The sequence below is a fragment of the Bufo gargarizans genome, chromosome 5 (genome assembly GCF_014858855.1).
Source record: "Bufo gargarizans isolate SCDJY-AF-19 chromosome 5, ASM1485885v1, whole genome shotgun sequence".
In the NCBI taxonomy this organism is placed as follows: domain Eukaryota; kingdom Metazoa; phylum Chordata; class Amphibia; order Anura; family Bufonidae; genus Bufo; species Bufo gargarizans.
In genome coordinates, this window is record NC_058084.1 from 191336782 (window position 1) to 191352496 (window position 15715).

Here is a 15715-nt window from a genome sequence, read left to right on the forward strand (position 1 = left end):
GAAGAAGCCATTTCTAAGCAAGATCCACAAGCTCAGGCGTTTTCACTGGGCCAGGGATCATTTAAAATGGAGTGTGGCAAAATGGAAGACTGTTCTGTGGTCAGACGAGTCACGATTCGAAGTTCTTTTTGGAAATCTGGGACGCCATGTCATCTGGACCAAAGAGGACAAGGACAACCCAAGTTGTTATCAACGCTCAGTTCACAAGCCTGCATCTTTGATGGTATGGGGTTGCATGAGTGCGTGTGGCATGGGCAGCTTGCATGTCTGGAAAGGCACCATCAATGCAGAAAAATATATTCAGGTTCTAGAACAACATATGCTCCCATCCAGACGTCATCTCTTTCAGGGAAGACCCTGCATTTTTCAACAAGATAATGCCAGACCACATTCTGCATCAATCACAACATCATGGCTGCGTAGGAGAAGGATCCGGGGACTGAAATGGCCAGTCTGCAGTCCAGTTCTTTCACCTATAGAGAACATTTGGCGCATCATAAAGAGGAAGGTGCAACAAAGAAGGCCCAAGACGATTGAATTGTTAGAGGCCTGTATTATACAAGAATGGGAGAGCATTCCTATTTCTAAACTTGAGAAACTGGTCTCCTCGTCCCCAGACGTCTGTTGAATGTTGTAAGAAGAAGGGGAGATGCCACACAGTGGTGAAAATGGCCTTGTCCCAACTTTTCTGGGATTTGTTGACACCATGAAATTCTGATTCAACATATTTTTCCCTTAAAATGGTACATTTTCTCAGTTTAAACGTTTGTTCCGTGATTTATGTTCTATTCTGAATAAAATATTAGAAGTTGGCACCTCCACATCATTGCATTCAGTTTTTATTCACGATTTGTATAGTGTCCCAACTTTTCTGGAGTCCGGTTTGTATACAGGAAAGAATGGTTCCTAATTTTTCCTCTAAAATCAATTTTATCTTCGGTTTGCTGCGTATTATTGTCAGTCTGTAAAAGTGTCGTACTACTCGGACAACATCGTTCCCAGCAGCGACCTGGGAGTCCAACATGCATACAGACATCCTCCTTATGCTGTTCCTGAACCATTTTAGTCGTGTTTCCATCAATTTCTGACCTTTTCCTATGAACCAGACACCCTCGCCTTCTTTAGAGCAGGGGGTGCCTGGTTTAATGCTCGTGTTCTCCCATTGATCTCGGTAGAGCACCCAAGCATCCCAAGGTGTTCGGCCCGAGCACCCGAGCACTTTGGTGCTCGGTAGAGCACTCAAGCATCCCGAGGTGTTCGTCCCGAGCACCCGAGCACTTTGGTGCTCGATCAACACTACTTAGTACATATATTACTCAATTATATTACCAATGCATGACTGCCACCTAATGGGGGAAAAGGACACTGCAACTTAGTCTTATACTTTCTATCTACTTTGATTGTTATTACTAGTTTAATATTGATATTCTTACTCAGTTTACTCTTCTATAAATCATTCTTAATACCTCTCAACATAAATAGTTTAAAGATAATATCTTTGTGAGGTTTATGATCCACCCTCTAGCTAGCTTTTCATAATTTTCCTTAAAGATCTACAAACTTTTTATGTGAAAGTTTTTTTTTCAACAATTAGTGTCTACAGCCACATAAAATTTACATTTGTGACATTTGCAACCTTAATCCACAGTCTATGTCACTGATAGTATATCATTTCTAAATGTCTGCCATTACTGTCCTGGTTCAGGCCAATTACCTAAAGAAAATGAACTCCAGAAAATAATCAATGGCATACATGAGTTTCTAAACAAACCTTATTAGTGTCCAGAGTCCTTTTCTGCACTTTCATCATGGTGCTGCTCCCCTCTCCCATCTCCTCCAGGGATACTTTATTCTTCCTCCACCTCCTTGACCGTTTCTCAGTATCGGCATGGTTTTTTTCCGCCTCACTACTGTCAGAGTATTCCATGCTAATGGACTGTGGGTTGAAGTTGATATCCATCTTTCCATAAACGTGTTCCTTATGCGTCTGCCCACATGCACTCTTTCTGTTTGGCCATAGAGATTTTGCAGACAGCCTGCTCTCTTTCAAGGAGTTAATAGAAGAGGTTTCGGAGTCGGAATAGACTGTTTCTGTGTTTGTGAACAAGCCAGATGACGGAGATGTTACGGGCTGATAATAATCATTGCCACAAGCCCATTCTGTATTATACTGGGTGTCCATATAACAGGAATCATCTGACATCTGTCTTGCTCTTCTGCGATATGCATTAAGTGCTAAGTTCCAGTCAACGTCTTCATCACTGTCAGAGCCCATCTCATCATAAGCAGAGACTACAGTAGACTCGTTCTCTAAGGATTTGAACACTTGGCTCTTTGGTTGGGCAAGCATTCTTGGTGGAGGCAAGGTTATACTTTGTAATGCTACCCAGTTTCCATCAGAACTCTGCAGTACAGGAGATGGACCTTGGTAACAAAGCAAAAGAAGAAATGAATAGAACATGAAAATCATTTCCTATAATAATGTGTTAATCATGCAGTTATGACCCTAATACACTGTAGAATGACACAAATGAGCCCAAAATCAAAACCAATTCCATTGAATAGTCTAAGGGGGGAAATTTATCATTCCCCTTACACCTCTTTTCATAGTAGAATATACGCCAAGTCTACAAAAAGAGGTTGTTGCGAGGGTGGGGCCATCAGCCCTGGATAATTCATAATTATTTACACCAGAAACAAATGACTAATTATTTAAGATTTTTTTTTCTCTTTTTAGCCTTTGTCCTACTCATAGTTCCAACACTTTTGCTCAACTGATGTTCCCAGCTCCATCACTGGGGACAAGCACCATCTTGCAGAGTGCTGGTAAAACCTGCACATCTGCATATAAAGGTGCCCCTGCTGAATAAATACATACCTGTATAGATTCTGCGTGTTAGACATCTGATTGGTCAGACACTAGCTCTCATGTACTGCAGGACTCTATAAAGATGGTTTTCCACCATCAAATCATTGAAATTCCACCCCGTCCCCATTGGACCTGTGAAGGCTAGCATACTTACCTGTTCCATACCACTTTGTTCCATCCCAGGCTAGCTTCACTGCACTTGGCATACCTATAAAGTTCTGGCATGGACAGAGGAGCAATGCTGCAGCCAATGACTGACTTCAGAGGTTTCCAAGTGGCACATTACTGCTCGGTCACGTGCCGCATGGGGATACATCACTAATGGCTGCAGCAGTACACATGACTGTTTGTGCCAAAAGTTTACATGCGGAGACCAAAGTGCAATGAACAAAAATCCATGGAGAAACAAAGCGATGGGGAACAGGTAAGTATGCTTCCTTTTGAAGGATGATAGGGAGGGGGTGGAAATTAATGAATCATTCAGATGGGGCCATTGTTTGTTGGCCTGGTGAAGGATGTGGACCACCTCTGAAACGTGTCATCCCATGCCACCTTCACTTGTTTTATTTTATTCTATAAACCGGATTCCCAAAAAGTTGGGACACTAAACAAATTGTGAATAAAAACTGAATGCAATGATGTGGAGATGGCAAATGTCAATATTTTATTTGTAATAGAACGTAGATGACAGATAAAAAGTTTAATCCGAGTAAATGTATCATTTTAAAGGAAAAATACGTTGATTCAAATTTTCACGGTGTCAACAAATCCCAAAAAAGTTGGGACAAGTAGCAATAAGAGGCTGGAAAAAGTAAATTTGAGCATAATGAAGAGCTGGAAGACCAATTAACACTAATTAGGTCAATTGGCAACATGATTGGGTATAAAAAGAGCTTCTCAGAGTGGCAGTGTCTCTCAGAAGCCAAGATGGGTAGAGGATCTCCAATTCCCACAATGTTGCGCAGAAAGATAGTGGAGCAATATCAGAAAGATGTTACCCAGTGAAAAATTGCAAAGACTTTGCATCTATCATCATCAACTGTGCATAACATCATCCGAAGATTCAGAGAATCTGGAACAATCTCTGTGCGTAAGGGTCAAGGCCTTAAAACCATACTGGATGCCCGTGATCTCCGGGCCCTTAAACGACACTGCACCACAAACAGGAATGCACTACACCACAAACAGGCGTTTTCACTGGGCCAGGGATCATTTAAAATGGAGTGTGGCAAAATGGAAGACTGTTCTGTGGTCAGACGAGTCACGATTCGAAGTTCTTTTTGGAAATCTGGGACGCCATGTCATCCGGACCAAAGAGGACAAGGACAACCCAAGTTGTTATCAACGCTCAGTTCAGAAGCCTGCATCTCTGATGGTATGGGGTTGCATGAGTGCGTGTGGCATGGGCAGCTTGCATGTCTGGAAAGGCACCATCAATGCAGAAAAATATATTCATGTTCTAGAACAACATATGCTCCCATCCAGACGTCATCTCTTTCAGAGAAGACCCTGCATTTTTCAACAAGATAATGCCAGACCACATTCTGCATCAATCACAACATCATGGCTGCGTAGGAGAAGGATCCGGGGACTGAAATGGCCAGTCTGCAGTCCAGTTCTTTCACCTATAGAGAACATTTGGCGCATCATAAAGAGGAAGGTGCAACAAAGAAGGCTCAAGACGATTGAACAGTTAGAGGCCTGTATTATACAAGAATGGGAGAGCATTCCTATTTCTAAACTTGAGAAACTGGTCTCCTCAGTCCCCAGACGTCTGTTGAGTGTTGTAAGAAGAAGGGGAGATGCCACACAGTGGTGAAAATGGCCTTGTCCCAACTTTTTTGGGATTTGTTGACACCGTGAAATTCTGATTCAACGTATTTTTCCCTTAAAATGGTACATTTTCTCAGTTTAAACTTTTGTTCCGTGATTTATGTTCTATTCTGAATAAAATATTAGAAGTTGGCACCTCCACATCATTGCATTCAGTTTTTAGTCACGATTTGTATAGTGTCCCAAATTTTGGGGAATCCGGTTTGTATTTGGACTTTAATTTTTTATTGTTTATTCTTAATAAAAATATTTTTAAGTGGTGAATGAAGGAGGTGGACCACCTCCGAAACATGTCATCCCTTGCCACCTTCACTTGTTATATTTTATTCTACTTGGCTTTAATTTGTGTATTGTATATTCTTAATAAAACTATTTTTAAGTGACCTGTGCCCCACAACCCAATTTTATTCCTGTGTTGTCTTCCTAGTTAACCTTTATTTATGAATTGTGGTGCACATTTATTAAGACCAGCATTTTAAATGCCAGTCTTAATAAAGCTTCATAGCTGGTAGGGGATCCGTCGAAGTTATGAAGAGGCCCCAGTTCTAAATGTAAGACAACTTCCAAGCTGTCTTACATTTAGACCATTTTCTATGCCTAAAACAGTCGTAAAAAATTATGAATGAGACAGGCCTGTCAGCCCGCGCCCTTCCCCTCCCATAATTTTAGACCTGCCATGAGCGGGGAAAAGTTGCAGATAGCAAAGCAACTAACCGTTGCGCCGCCATCTGTGCCTGAAATACGCTTAATTTAGGCGGATTTCAAATTAATAAATGACCCCCTTTGTGTTATTTTCTACATAGCCTTTATTTAATTTAGCTTTTGGAAAAATGTTGTTGCTATTATTGCTACTATTATGGTTGAATCCTTTGCAAAATTTGCACCATATATGGCCATCTTATTGGGACGTACTACGATTTGGGTATTGTAGACTGAAATTCTTGAATATCAGCCTTTTAAGCTTTAGGCCCTCGCACATAGGATCCACTTTTCCTCTGTATCAGTCTGCTCATTATACGTATATCTGCATTATATTAAATAAGAATAACACTAATAATAAGGAGCTGACATTGGAATATAAAGGGTTCTTACAGATTCTGTTACAGCACAGTACATTAAAGGGGTTATCCAACCCATATAATGCGCCCCAAAATGCCTGGGCCCCGCATACAGGTTATACTTGCCTCGCTTGCCGGCTTCGCTCCATGGAAGCAGCTGCAACTCCTTTTCACTGTGCGAGGGGGTTTCAGCCAATAGCAGGCCGCAATGAGAACGAGCCTCCCTAGCGTCACCGGCGATGCTAGGGAGGCTAGTTCCTGTCGCAGCCTGCTAATTGGCTGAACAACCACCTTCCCTCACCGTCACTGGATGTTTTGATTCGCGCAATGGGGAGATGCAGCCGTGTGGGCATCAGGAACGACGCGGGTGTCGGGGAGCAAGGTAAGTAAAATCTGTGTAAGGGGCCCGGGCATAAGGGCATTAAAAGGGTTGGATAACCCCTTTAATGCTACACGAATCTCTAAAAGCTGCAAATCAGTTGATTTGTAACAAAATCTTATGTTTCAACCAAAGATGACATTTACTGTACAGCACTAAGAGTATGGAAGCACATAGTTTACTTGAATCATAAAGACTGTCCACACTCTTCCAACTTGGCAATGTAGATGGTCTAGCTTCTTTAAGTCTTCTTTTGTGGCTTCTTTGTGCTGAGTAGCGGGATTCTGGGGTACTAGATTTGACATCCACATGGTTACTTGCCGCATCTTCACTCATTACAGAGAAAGCAGAGTGGGATCTCTGAAGAAAGAGTTATTTTATAAGGGGTTAAAGCTACACACAACATACATCAGTCCCCATTAGTGCATGGTCCATCCACCATCTTGCCACCTCAGATCTTATTTAATGTCTTCGTCAGGTTTATGTTATTAAAGCATATATTTGGGCAATCCTTTGTAAGGCCTTATGCACTGTGTATTCAGTCCATGTCCGGTATGCATTTTTTTGCGGATTGAACGTGGTCCCATTAATTGTTATGTTGCAGTAAAAAATGCAGACAGCACACAGATGTTATCCATGAGCTGTCCACATCCGTTTGTTTGCACGTTCGTCCCGAAAAAAATATAGAACATATCCTATTCTTGTCCATTTTGCAGACAAGAATAGTCATTTTTACAAAAGTGCGGGAAGGGAAAGTGATTGTTATTTCACGTTGTACTATATACATCCACTAGGTGGTGCTACAGGTTAACTCAAAACAGAAATGAGACCTGTAAGTGACGGGGCAGGTTTATTAATATGCTGTAGGCATATGTAGTGGACACTAAAAACTCATCATACTGTATATCATGTGGCTCTGTGTGCTTTTCATGATATAAAGGTGCTAAAACCAAAATATGTCTTTAAGTGCCCCTTCTTTAAGGATGTTTTTGCAAAACTGGGTTTTGTAACTTTGTTTTTGATGCAAAGTTACACAAAAAGACTCCTATGTGATTTCTTAAAACTTTGCACAGTTGCAGTTTTGTGTAATGGAAGCAGACTTTTTTGGCTTCACAAAACGTACTGTGAATACCCTAACAACAGGATTTTGTATATTATTATCATTTCAAAGAAAAATAAAGACAAGGATACATTTAGAAACAAGACAACATCCTAAAGAAAGAATAAAGTCACAATTTCATCTTTCCCACTTCCCGTTTTCAGCCCTAGCCCAAACATCCTATTACAGGAGGAAGAGGGAAAAAAGTTTAAGGCTACATGCACATGACAATGAAAAAAAAAAGTCTGTTAAAAATTGAATTTTTTTTCAATGATGCCTTCTGAGAAACGGACGTTAAAAATTGACCCATTCAATTGTATGGGAGCAGTCTATCAGTGAAAAACGGACAGGCTAGAACATGCTCTATTTTTTTATGTCCGTTTTTCACTGACTGTCAAAAAAACTGCACTGTGAATAACCCCATAGACTACCTGGTCTTAAAACGGATGTGTGCTGGCCGTTAAAAAATATAAATAAATGTCCATCACATGTCCGTTTTCACTGTCTTGTGCATGTAGCCAAAGTTTTCTTTCATGCAGGCAATCAGTTTTTTAGAGAAACTGGGCCAAAAACTGATGCAGTTTGTATCAGTTTACATATGTTTTTTTTAAAAGAAAAAACAAAAACGTATCCAGTTTGACGTGGAAACCAGACAAGTGACCTGTGATTGGTGGAATTTTTGGACAATGGGTATATCCTTCAAAGGAGTCAATTTATTCATAGTGTTATTTTAAAGTGATAGGAAAAACGGTTGCTATTGTATACAGTCAGTTTAATATATCCTTTGCTTACTTTCAATTTCTTTTTGACAGATGTCAACTGAAAGTGCTGCATCCATTTTTTTGCTGGATGGAATAGCCCGACCATCTGTGCTTTCCCATCCAGGAAACAAATTGACAGGAATCCAAAATTTGGTATCCGTTTTTTCTATAGACGTCTGGCCCTGTATAGTTGTCTGCTCTGGCCCTGTCAATTAGGAAGGAGAGGGAGGGGATGGCAGAGGATGCAGGTGGAACAAGGGTGCATCTTACCTGCTTATTTGCTTATGGATTAAAAGTACTTTTTCTCCCGAATGAAGCAACAAATCGCTAAATGGAAGTTATCATTATATTCAACTGAGCTAGTCCTACAAGACATTGTGCCTGGTTTAGCAGTACATTTCCTGGTGACAGACTCATTAAACATCTACTTTTGTGACGTTTTCTAATTCTCTTACCTGTCACAGCTTTGCTTCATATCACAATCATATTTCATCCAGTCTATTGCCATATAGCACTAACAGCACACAGTAACATATGATTTACTATGTCCTATAAAATTCCAGGCACCGTAGAACTGATAACGTTTCCAGCCTTCAATCTCAGAATGCAGAAGACTTATATCACCCAGCCTATTTATTTCTATGAATAGTGGGCCCCTACCTAGTTCAGACATCTTCAGAAGCGGAAATACCAATTATGTTTATTATTTGGAAAGGAGGTGGGTGATTTGAATACTACTAATACTAATTTAATACTCTTTTATATTTGAACATGTGATCATTTGATCGTTTATACCATAGACTTCAATGGATAGTCTGCCAGCCACAGGCAGAGTCTAATTGGCATTTTGCAATGGCAGGCCTGGGAGCCTTTACAAGGACCCAGGCTGTCATAGCAACAAACTGGCAACTTGCAATTCTGCTGGGGGAGGTCAATTAGAGGTGGAATCTGAGAAATTATAGGGCCAGGACCAGAGTTCTCTCCAATAATGGTCACTGCTGGCAGATGTCTGCTATATTACACAGCCATTTATGGAGCAGGCTTAGCTCGTGCACCTGCTCCACACTCCCTTTATGCCATTATGCTCTAAGTGTATAGCATATGTTGCCCAGGGGTTAACGGGGTATTCCCACCAAGGACATTTATGTTATATACAGATGATATGCCAAAGGTATCTGATAGATGTGGGTCACATCTCTTGGACTAGCACCGATTTGGAGGATCCAGGATTTACAGCAGATAAATGAAACTTAGAATCAACATGGAAATTTGCCAGAAAATCCACACCAAGGTATGCTTCTGCTGATCTGAAAAAATGTGGTTTGTAACCTGTGACCAACCAGAGTACTAAGGAGTTCTCCCTACAGGTGTGGCAGAAGACCGGGAAGGTGAGTACCCTGGAGGACATTTATCTAGACCAGTTATGGGCAAACTACGGCCCAGCGGACCTTTTTATCCAGCCCGCAGAGCTGTCCGGAGGCAGCAGTAGTGGAGATAAGCGCTTCCATTGTGGAAGCGCTCATCTCCATATTCATCTGTATCGCCGTCCTCAGGACAGTGATATAGATGAATGGTGCGGAGGAGCAGAAGAGAGGCGTCTCCCTTGCCCGTTCCTCTGATAGGCTACAGGCCTAGTGCCTGTAGCCTATCAGAGGCTGGTGCAGGCGGTGAAATGACGCCATCGCACCGCCTGAGTCGTACAGAGCGGGACACAGGCCGGAAGAGGCCTGCATCGCATCACTGACAGATGCATAAGGTAGGTATATGTGTTTAATGTTTTTATTATTTATAGTATACTGTGGCAAGAAGGGAGGTGGGGGCCCTATATACTAGCACAATATGGATTGGTACTATGAAGAGGGGAAGCACTACGGGGGCCCTATATACTGGCACAATATGGAGGGCACTACGGGGGCCCTATATACTGGCACAATATCTATTCTGCGAATTGCAACAAAGCTAACTCCAGACTTTGATGCCTTAGCAAAAAAGGGAGACCAACAACACTGTTCCCACTAAAATTGAAGGCGAGTTATACATACTATGTTATGAAAGAAATACATTGCATAAAAGTTTTGTACAATATTCTTTTCTACCTTGAATTAAACTAAACCTTTAATGTTATGAAATTTACATAAAATTCATATTAATTCACACAAACGCCCCATCCATCTACTCTTGGTCCGGTCTCCGGGTCCAAAATATGAACCCATTGTGGCCCACGAGTCAAAAAGTTTGCCCACCTCTGATTTAGACCATTGGTTTACAGACTCGTATTAATATATTCCCCGCTGGCATCCAATCTCCACAATTATTAAGAAGAGCATGCCTCGTAATATTTGTGGCACATCTGTGTAGGTCCGTGCACCAAAACAGATATCTACACTAGCAAGGGAGCTTAGGTAGATTTCCGTTCAAATTTATGCCAGTTTCATGGAGTTGATTACGTGGTGGACCACCTACACCTACCCCGCACCAACTTGTTAGTTTGAAAAATGGTGAACAGTGTCTAAAGTTGCTGAATTTTACACAAGTGAAGTGTGCACCACACTTTGCACCTTTTTGTCACCAGTTTTCTGGTGCAGAGGTAATGATAAATCTGTTTTTAGACAGTTTCCACACCTGTGGATATTGCTTTATAAAGCACATGATTGCAAATGTTCACTACCCCTTGGAAGTCAATGGGTAAATCCACCGCAAATGCTTGGTCTTTCTGTAGGAGAAAATCCACACGGTAGGTTAATTTCCATGCAGAAAATTTCCACAGCAATTGGATGACTGCTACTGTACTTTACTGCAGTTTTTCCGTCCTCAAATCTGGATGGAAAAATCGGCAGAAATTCCATCACATGCGGATATATCCTTACATTTAAATGGTCACTAACTGTTCACACAACGGTGCATACATCACTAGTACAAGCAACCACAAGAAACTTTGTAAAATGTCTTATCAGTGAGAAATGTTTAATTGTCATGTTATCAGCTGTTTACCCCTTCCTCCACACTCCCCCTTGCTAATTACTTTTCACTTTTAAAAAAGTGCCTTAATTTGGTCTTAGACGGAAGCAGCTCCACAAGAGGATCATATTACATGTCAATGCAAGTCTATGGAGAGGGGAGAGGTAAGGAGTGAGCGGGAGAGAAGAGACAAGCAGACTGCTGGAGCTACATGATATAAACATCCTAGGTTTTTTATCCACAATTATACATATCTCTCCAGTACTTCTCTCCATGATCTTATGGCTGCTTCCAAGTGCACTGCATACAAGAAGTTTAAGAAGCAGATTCTTCTCCACTTTCTGTGTGCAGTGGTTGGCAGACAGTCTCTCCACCAACTATCTTTGGGAGAACTGCAAACTAAACATTCGGCATGCACAAAGAAAAACTGCTAAAAAATGCCAGATACAAATGATATAATGACCAGAAATGGTAACTGTACCATTAAGGCAAAGACTGTTAAAAGGTTAGATATGCTTTAAGATAGACCAACTCCAGATCTCCATGAACTTTTTCTGAAAAATTAATTATCACATCATTGCATAGCAGACTTCCATAGTCTCACTGTTCTAGACTTAGAGGCCCCTTGCCATGATTACAGTCCTTAGTAAAGATCATTACACAGACCTGTGTTCTGTCTGATGATATATGCATGTTAGTGATTAAGTTATCCCTAAGTCAGCTTTTTTTCCAAACTGAACAACTCTAGGTTTACTTGTCTTTTTAGGCACTGAAATACTATGGTCACCCTCCTCTACACCCACTTCTACAACATGATATTTCGCTATATGCGCTCACAGTAGCAGTGTCAAATTGACCACAGACACATACATATTGATTTGTATTTACACCTCATTTACCAGCTGTCCCTGATGTTTTCAGCAGATAGAAAGGATATAAAAAGCATGAAGCAGCAATAAAAGGAATTGAATCCACCTATAAAATAAGTGACTAATGATAAGTGAATGATTTAGGTCAGGAGGGAATCGATCACGCCAGCTGTCCTTGATCATATGTGCAAGGTTACAAAACTCTCGAAGAGAAGGGTAATGTGACTGCCAAACAATCAATGGTTTACAATTTCAAAGGAGAAGGTTTTGCTGAAAGAAATCCTTCCAGTAAATGTATTACTGTACATTTCCTTATTTTTCTTACAGTAAATAAATAAAAGGAAATACATTATATTCTGTAAGATTTATAAGTTAAGAGATACAGTTTTTAGAGGTTATAGATTCTGTCAGCCAGAGAATATATGGACATTAAATGATACAAAAAGATTGTTCCATTTTCTGACCGTTTTCCCAGTAATTAATCAATAGATTAGTATTCACAGAGTGCTGTCCACTTACCCACAGCATATCTGATCCTCTCTCCTGCAGGGTCAGCATGCTTCTCTCAGACGTAGCTGGTGAGGTCAGAACACTGGACTGCGGCCACTCATAAAGTGCCTCAGCTTGATCGCCTTTGCTCTTCTTCCTCTTAATTATCTACACAATTACAATAAAAGCATATTTTAATATCACACAATACATGTTAAATACTAGATATCAATAATAATGATTAAAGGGGTTTTCCAGGAGTAAAATATTGATGACCTATCCTCTGGAAAGGTAATCAATATCTGATCGGTGAGGTTCCAACTTTCGATCGATCAGCTGTTTGAAGACCCTTGGCACTCCTGTGAGCGCAGCAGCCCCATTACTGCATCTAAGCCATGTTACCAATGAATGTGACATCACTAGCCTTGGAAGAAGTCACAGCGCTCATGGGAGACTCCCACTAATCAGATACTGATGACCTATAATGAGGATAGGATATCAATATTCTAAAAAAAATACAATAAATCTGCTGACTTTTGCATGTGGCAAGATTGTATGTATGGAACCTTTGTGACGTAATCCCTACTATTTATTAAGGACCCACAGACACGTTGTGCGATGCTGTATGATGCTTCATACTTTGGGGGAGATTTATCACCTCCCATGCCGTTTTTATGGAGTAAAAAAGTTGCACACCCAGTGTTTGCAACTTTTTAAACACCACTGGGACAAAACGTGGCATTTGTATGCCATCTTTGGCACTTTCTGAAAAGGTGGCGTGGCAATGGAGAGGCAGACCAGTGGGCCCAACATATTTATCTGCATCTACGTTAGTTTTCTAAATCTACAGAAGACTGTCGTAGATTTTAGTTTAGAGGCATGGACTGCCAGAGAATGTGCATCATTTATGAAAAGGCCTGGGATAACAAGACAGATGCAGCACACGCCAGTCTTGATAAATCTTTTTTTCACAAACACAAAACTAAATGTTACATGCTGGCCAATAAGAAAGATACGGTAAATTAATGTATGTGCATCTAGAATCTTGCTTTATTTGTGCCTGAAGAGGAATATATTAAGTGTGTGCGCCAGAGTACCTGCAAATCAACTTTTCTGCCAGCCTTTTGTCTAGCCCTACTTTGCACCTTCTTTTTTTGCAGGTCTTTTAGGCCTCATGCACACAACCGTTCCGTTATTTTGCGGTCCGCAAATTGCAGATCCGCAAAACACAGAGGCCGGCCGTGTGCCTTCCGCAATTTGCGGAACGGAACAGGGGGCCCACTGTAGAAATGCCTATTCTTGTCCACAAAACGGACAAGAATATATTTTTATTTATTTATTTTTTTGCTGGGCCACGGAATGGAGCAACGGATGCGGACAGCATGCATCTTTTGTGACCCCATTGAAGTGAATGGGTCCGCACCCGAGCCGCAGTTTTCCAGAACAACAGTCGTGTGCATGAGGCTCAAAAGTGGTCTAAAATCTGTAATAAGATTCTGTTAGTAGAAATCCCTGGGGGAGATCTATCAAGAGTGGTGTAAAGAAAAACTGGTGCAGTTGCCAACAGGAACAAATCAAATTCTACCTTTCATTTTACAGGACTTCTTTGGAAAATAAAAGGTGAAATCTGAATGGTTGCTATGGGCAACTTTTCCTTTACACCAGTTTTGATAACTCTCACCCAATGTGTTGCAAATAGGCATCTTGTGGTACACTGTGTCACAACTTTTCCTTCAGACCAAGACAACAAAAAAAAGACACCCTTTTTAATACAAAATAACAGCTGTAGTCACATTTAACAATCCAAATACATACCGGTCATAAATTTGACACAATTTTCTGGAGCAAAATAAACCTATCATAATATATCTGCCCCCTGTTTTTGGCGTATTTTTTTTATTTATTTTTTATCCCTTGACTTTTTTTGCAAATCACACCATGCTCTGGGTGCGGGGTTTCCAAGTGTTTTCTCATAGAGTTCTCTAAGAAAAAAGTTTCTAAGAAAATGCAAGTAAAAATTTACTAAAAACACTACCGCAAAAGAATGCTTGTAAAAAATATGTGAATTTCATGGCTTTTTTACAAGCCAAAACCCCCCCAAAAATTGTAATCTGGAAGCACCGTAATACAATGTGATGGAACATTCCTTGATTTTTTTTTTTCTCATGGATCCTGCATGAATTTATGAGAAAAATCCTCCATGTGCCATACATTTGAAAGGGTTTTCCAGGATTTTTTTTTTTTATGATGACCTATCCTCTGGATAGGCCTTCAGTATCTTATCGGTGGGGGTCTGACACCTGGGACCCAAGCACAAAGACAACCACATTGTGTAGCAGCTGTGCTTGGTATCGTGTTCAGCCCCATTCTCTTCTATGGGGCTGAGCTGCTCCTAGTCCACGTGACACACGAATGTGTCCTCACTGGCCTCGGAAAAGCTGAGAGAAGGCCACAGCACTCACAGGGGCGCTGCTGCCTCCTCAAACAGCTGATCGGCAGGGGTCCCGGGTCTCGGACCCACACCAGTTAGATACTGATGACCTATCCATGAACATGCGATCGCAAACGAGACCTCGCTGATTCCCGCGATGCTAGACTTACAAGTAATGTTGCCCTGTACACGGAGGAGCTCCCTGTATGCTGACATGCGCAGTAGCGCTGGATGGACACGAGCAGGTAGTAGGCAGTGTGCTGAGGTATTCCGCTATGATAACCTGTTAAACGTAATGACATGGGTGCAATCGTTTGATATGCAAAGTGAGCATTGAAATGTCTGCCCAATTGGATCAGTTTTTTGGACAGTAGGTACCTGCCCCTACACAGATGATTGGAGTAAACTACTGAGGGGAGGTATGTGTATTTTACTATTTATATGTGAGGTTATTTGGTTTATAATTATGCTTGAAAAAGGCTAAGGGCAGCCGAAACGTTGCATTGTCTGTTTGTACATATGCTTTGAAGAACCCGAAATAAAGAAGATTATTGGAGATGCTGCTGTAACACTTTTTTTCTATCATCTGTTCTATGACCACGTTGTATCCGTGGTATTCGGTACAGCTGTTGCATTACCTGCTCTAAGGGACCTTTGTGTGCTGCTTCTACCCATTCTGGTTGTACTATCCTGAGGATAGGTCATCAGTAAGAAAACCTCAGAAAACCCCTTTAAGCTTTAAGACCGAAATTCTCTTTCATTTTCAACAATATGCAATCATTCAAGTCAAAGTTTTTGTATAACATCTTGTAATGTCTGCAAATATTATATTTTATCATTATCATTGACAAAGTTAACAAGAATCAATACAATGAATGGTCTACTGTATAGTGGATTAGAAACAGATATGTCCTCTCTTAACTAACTGCAATTGCAGGATTTTCTAAGCATACTTGATGCTAAGGTGCC

At 40.9% G+C, this 15715-nt stretch overlaps 1 protein-coding gene across 1 annotated transcript in view; it reads right to left on the reverse strand.

Annotated features, from left to right (window-relative positions):
- Positions 1 to 15715, reverse strand: part of LOC122938981 (myosin VIIA and Rab interacting protein) — a 570956-nt gene that overhangs the window by 124856 nt on the left and 430385 nt on the right. The window contains exons 8-10 of the mRNA XM_044294890.1: positions 12346 to 12483; positions 6322 to 6499; positions 1772 to 2424 (exon numbers count right to left, since the gene is read on the reverse strand). Coding sequence (XP_044150825.1) covers positions 1772 to 2424; positions 6322 to 6499; positions 12346 to 12483 — 969 coding nt within the window. The remainder of the gene's footprint in view (positions 1 to 1771; positions 2425 to 6321; positions 6500 to 12345; positions 12484 to 15715) is intronic.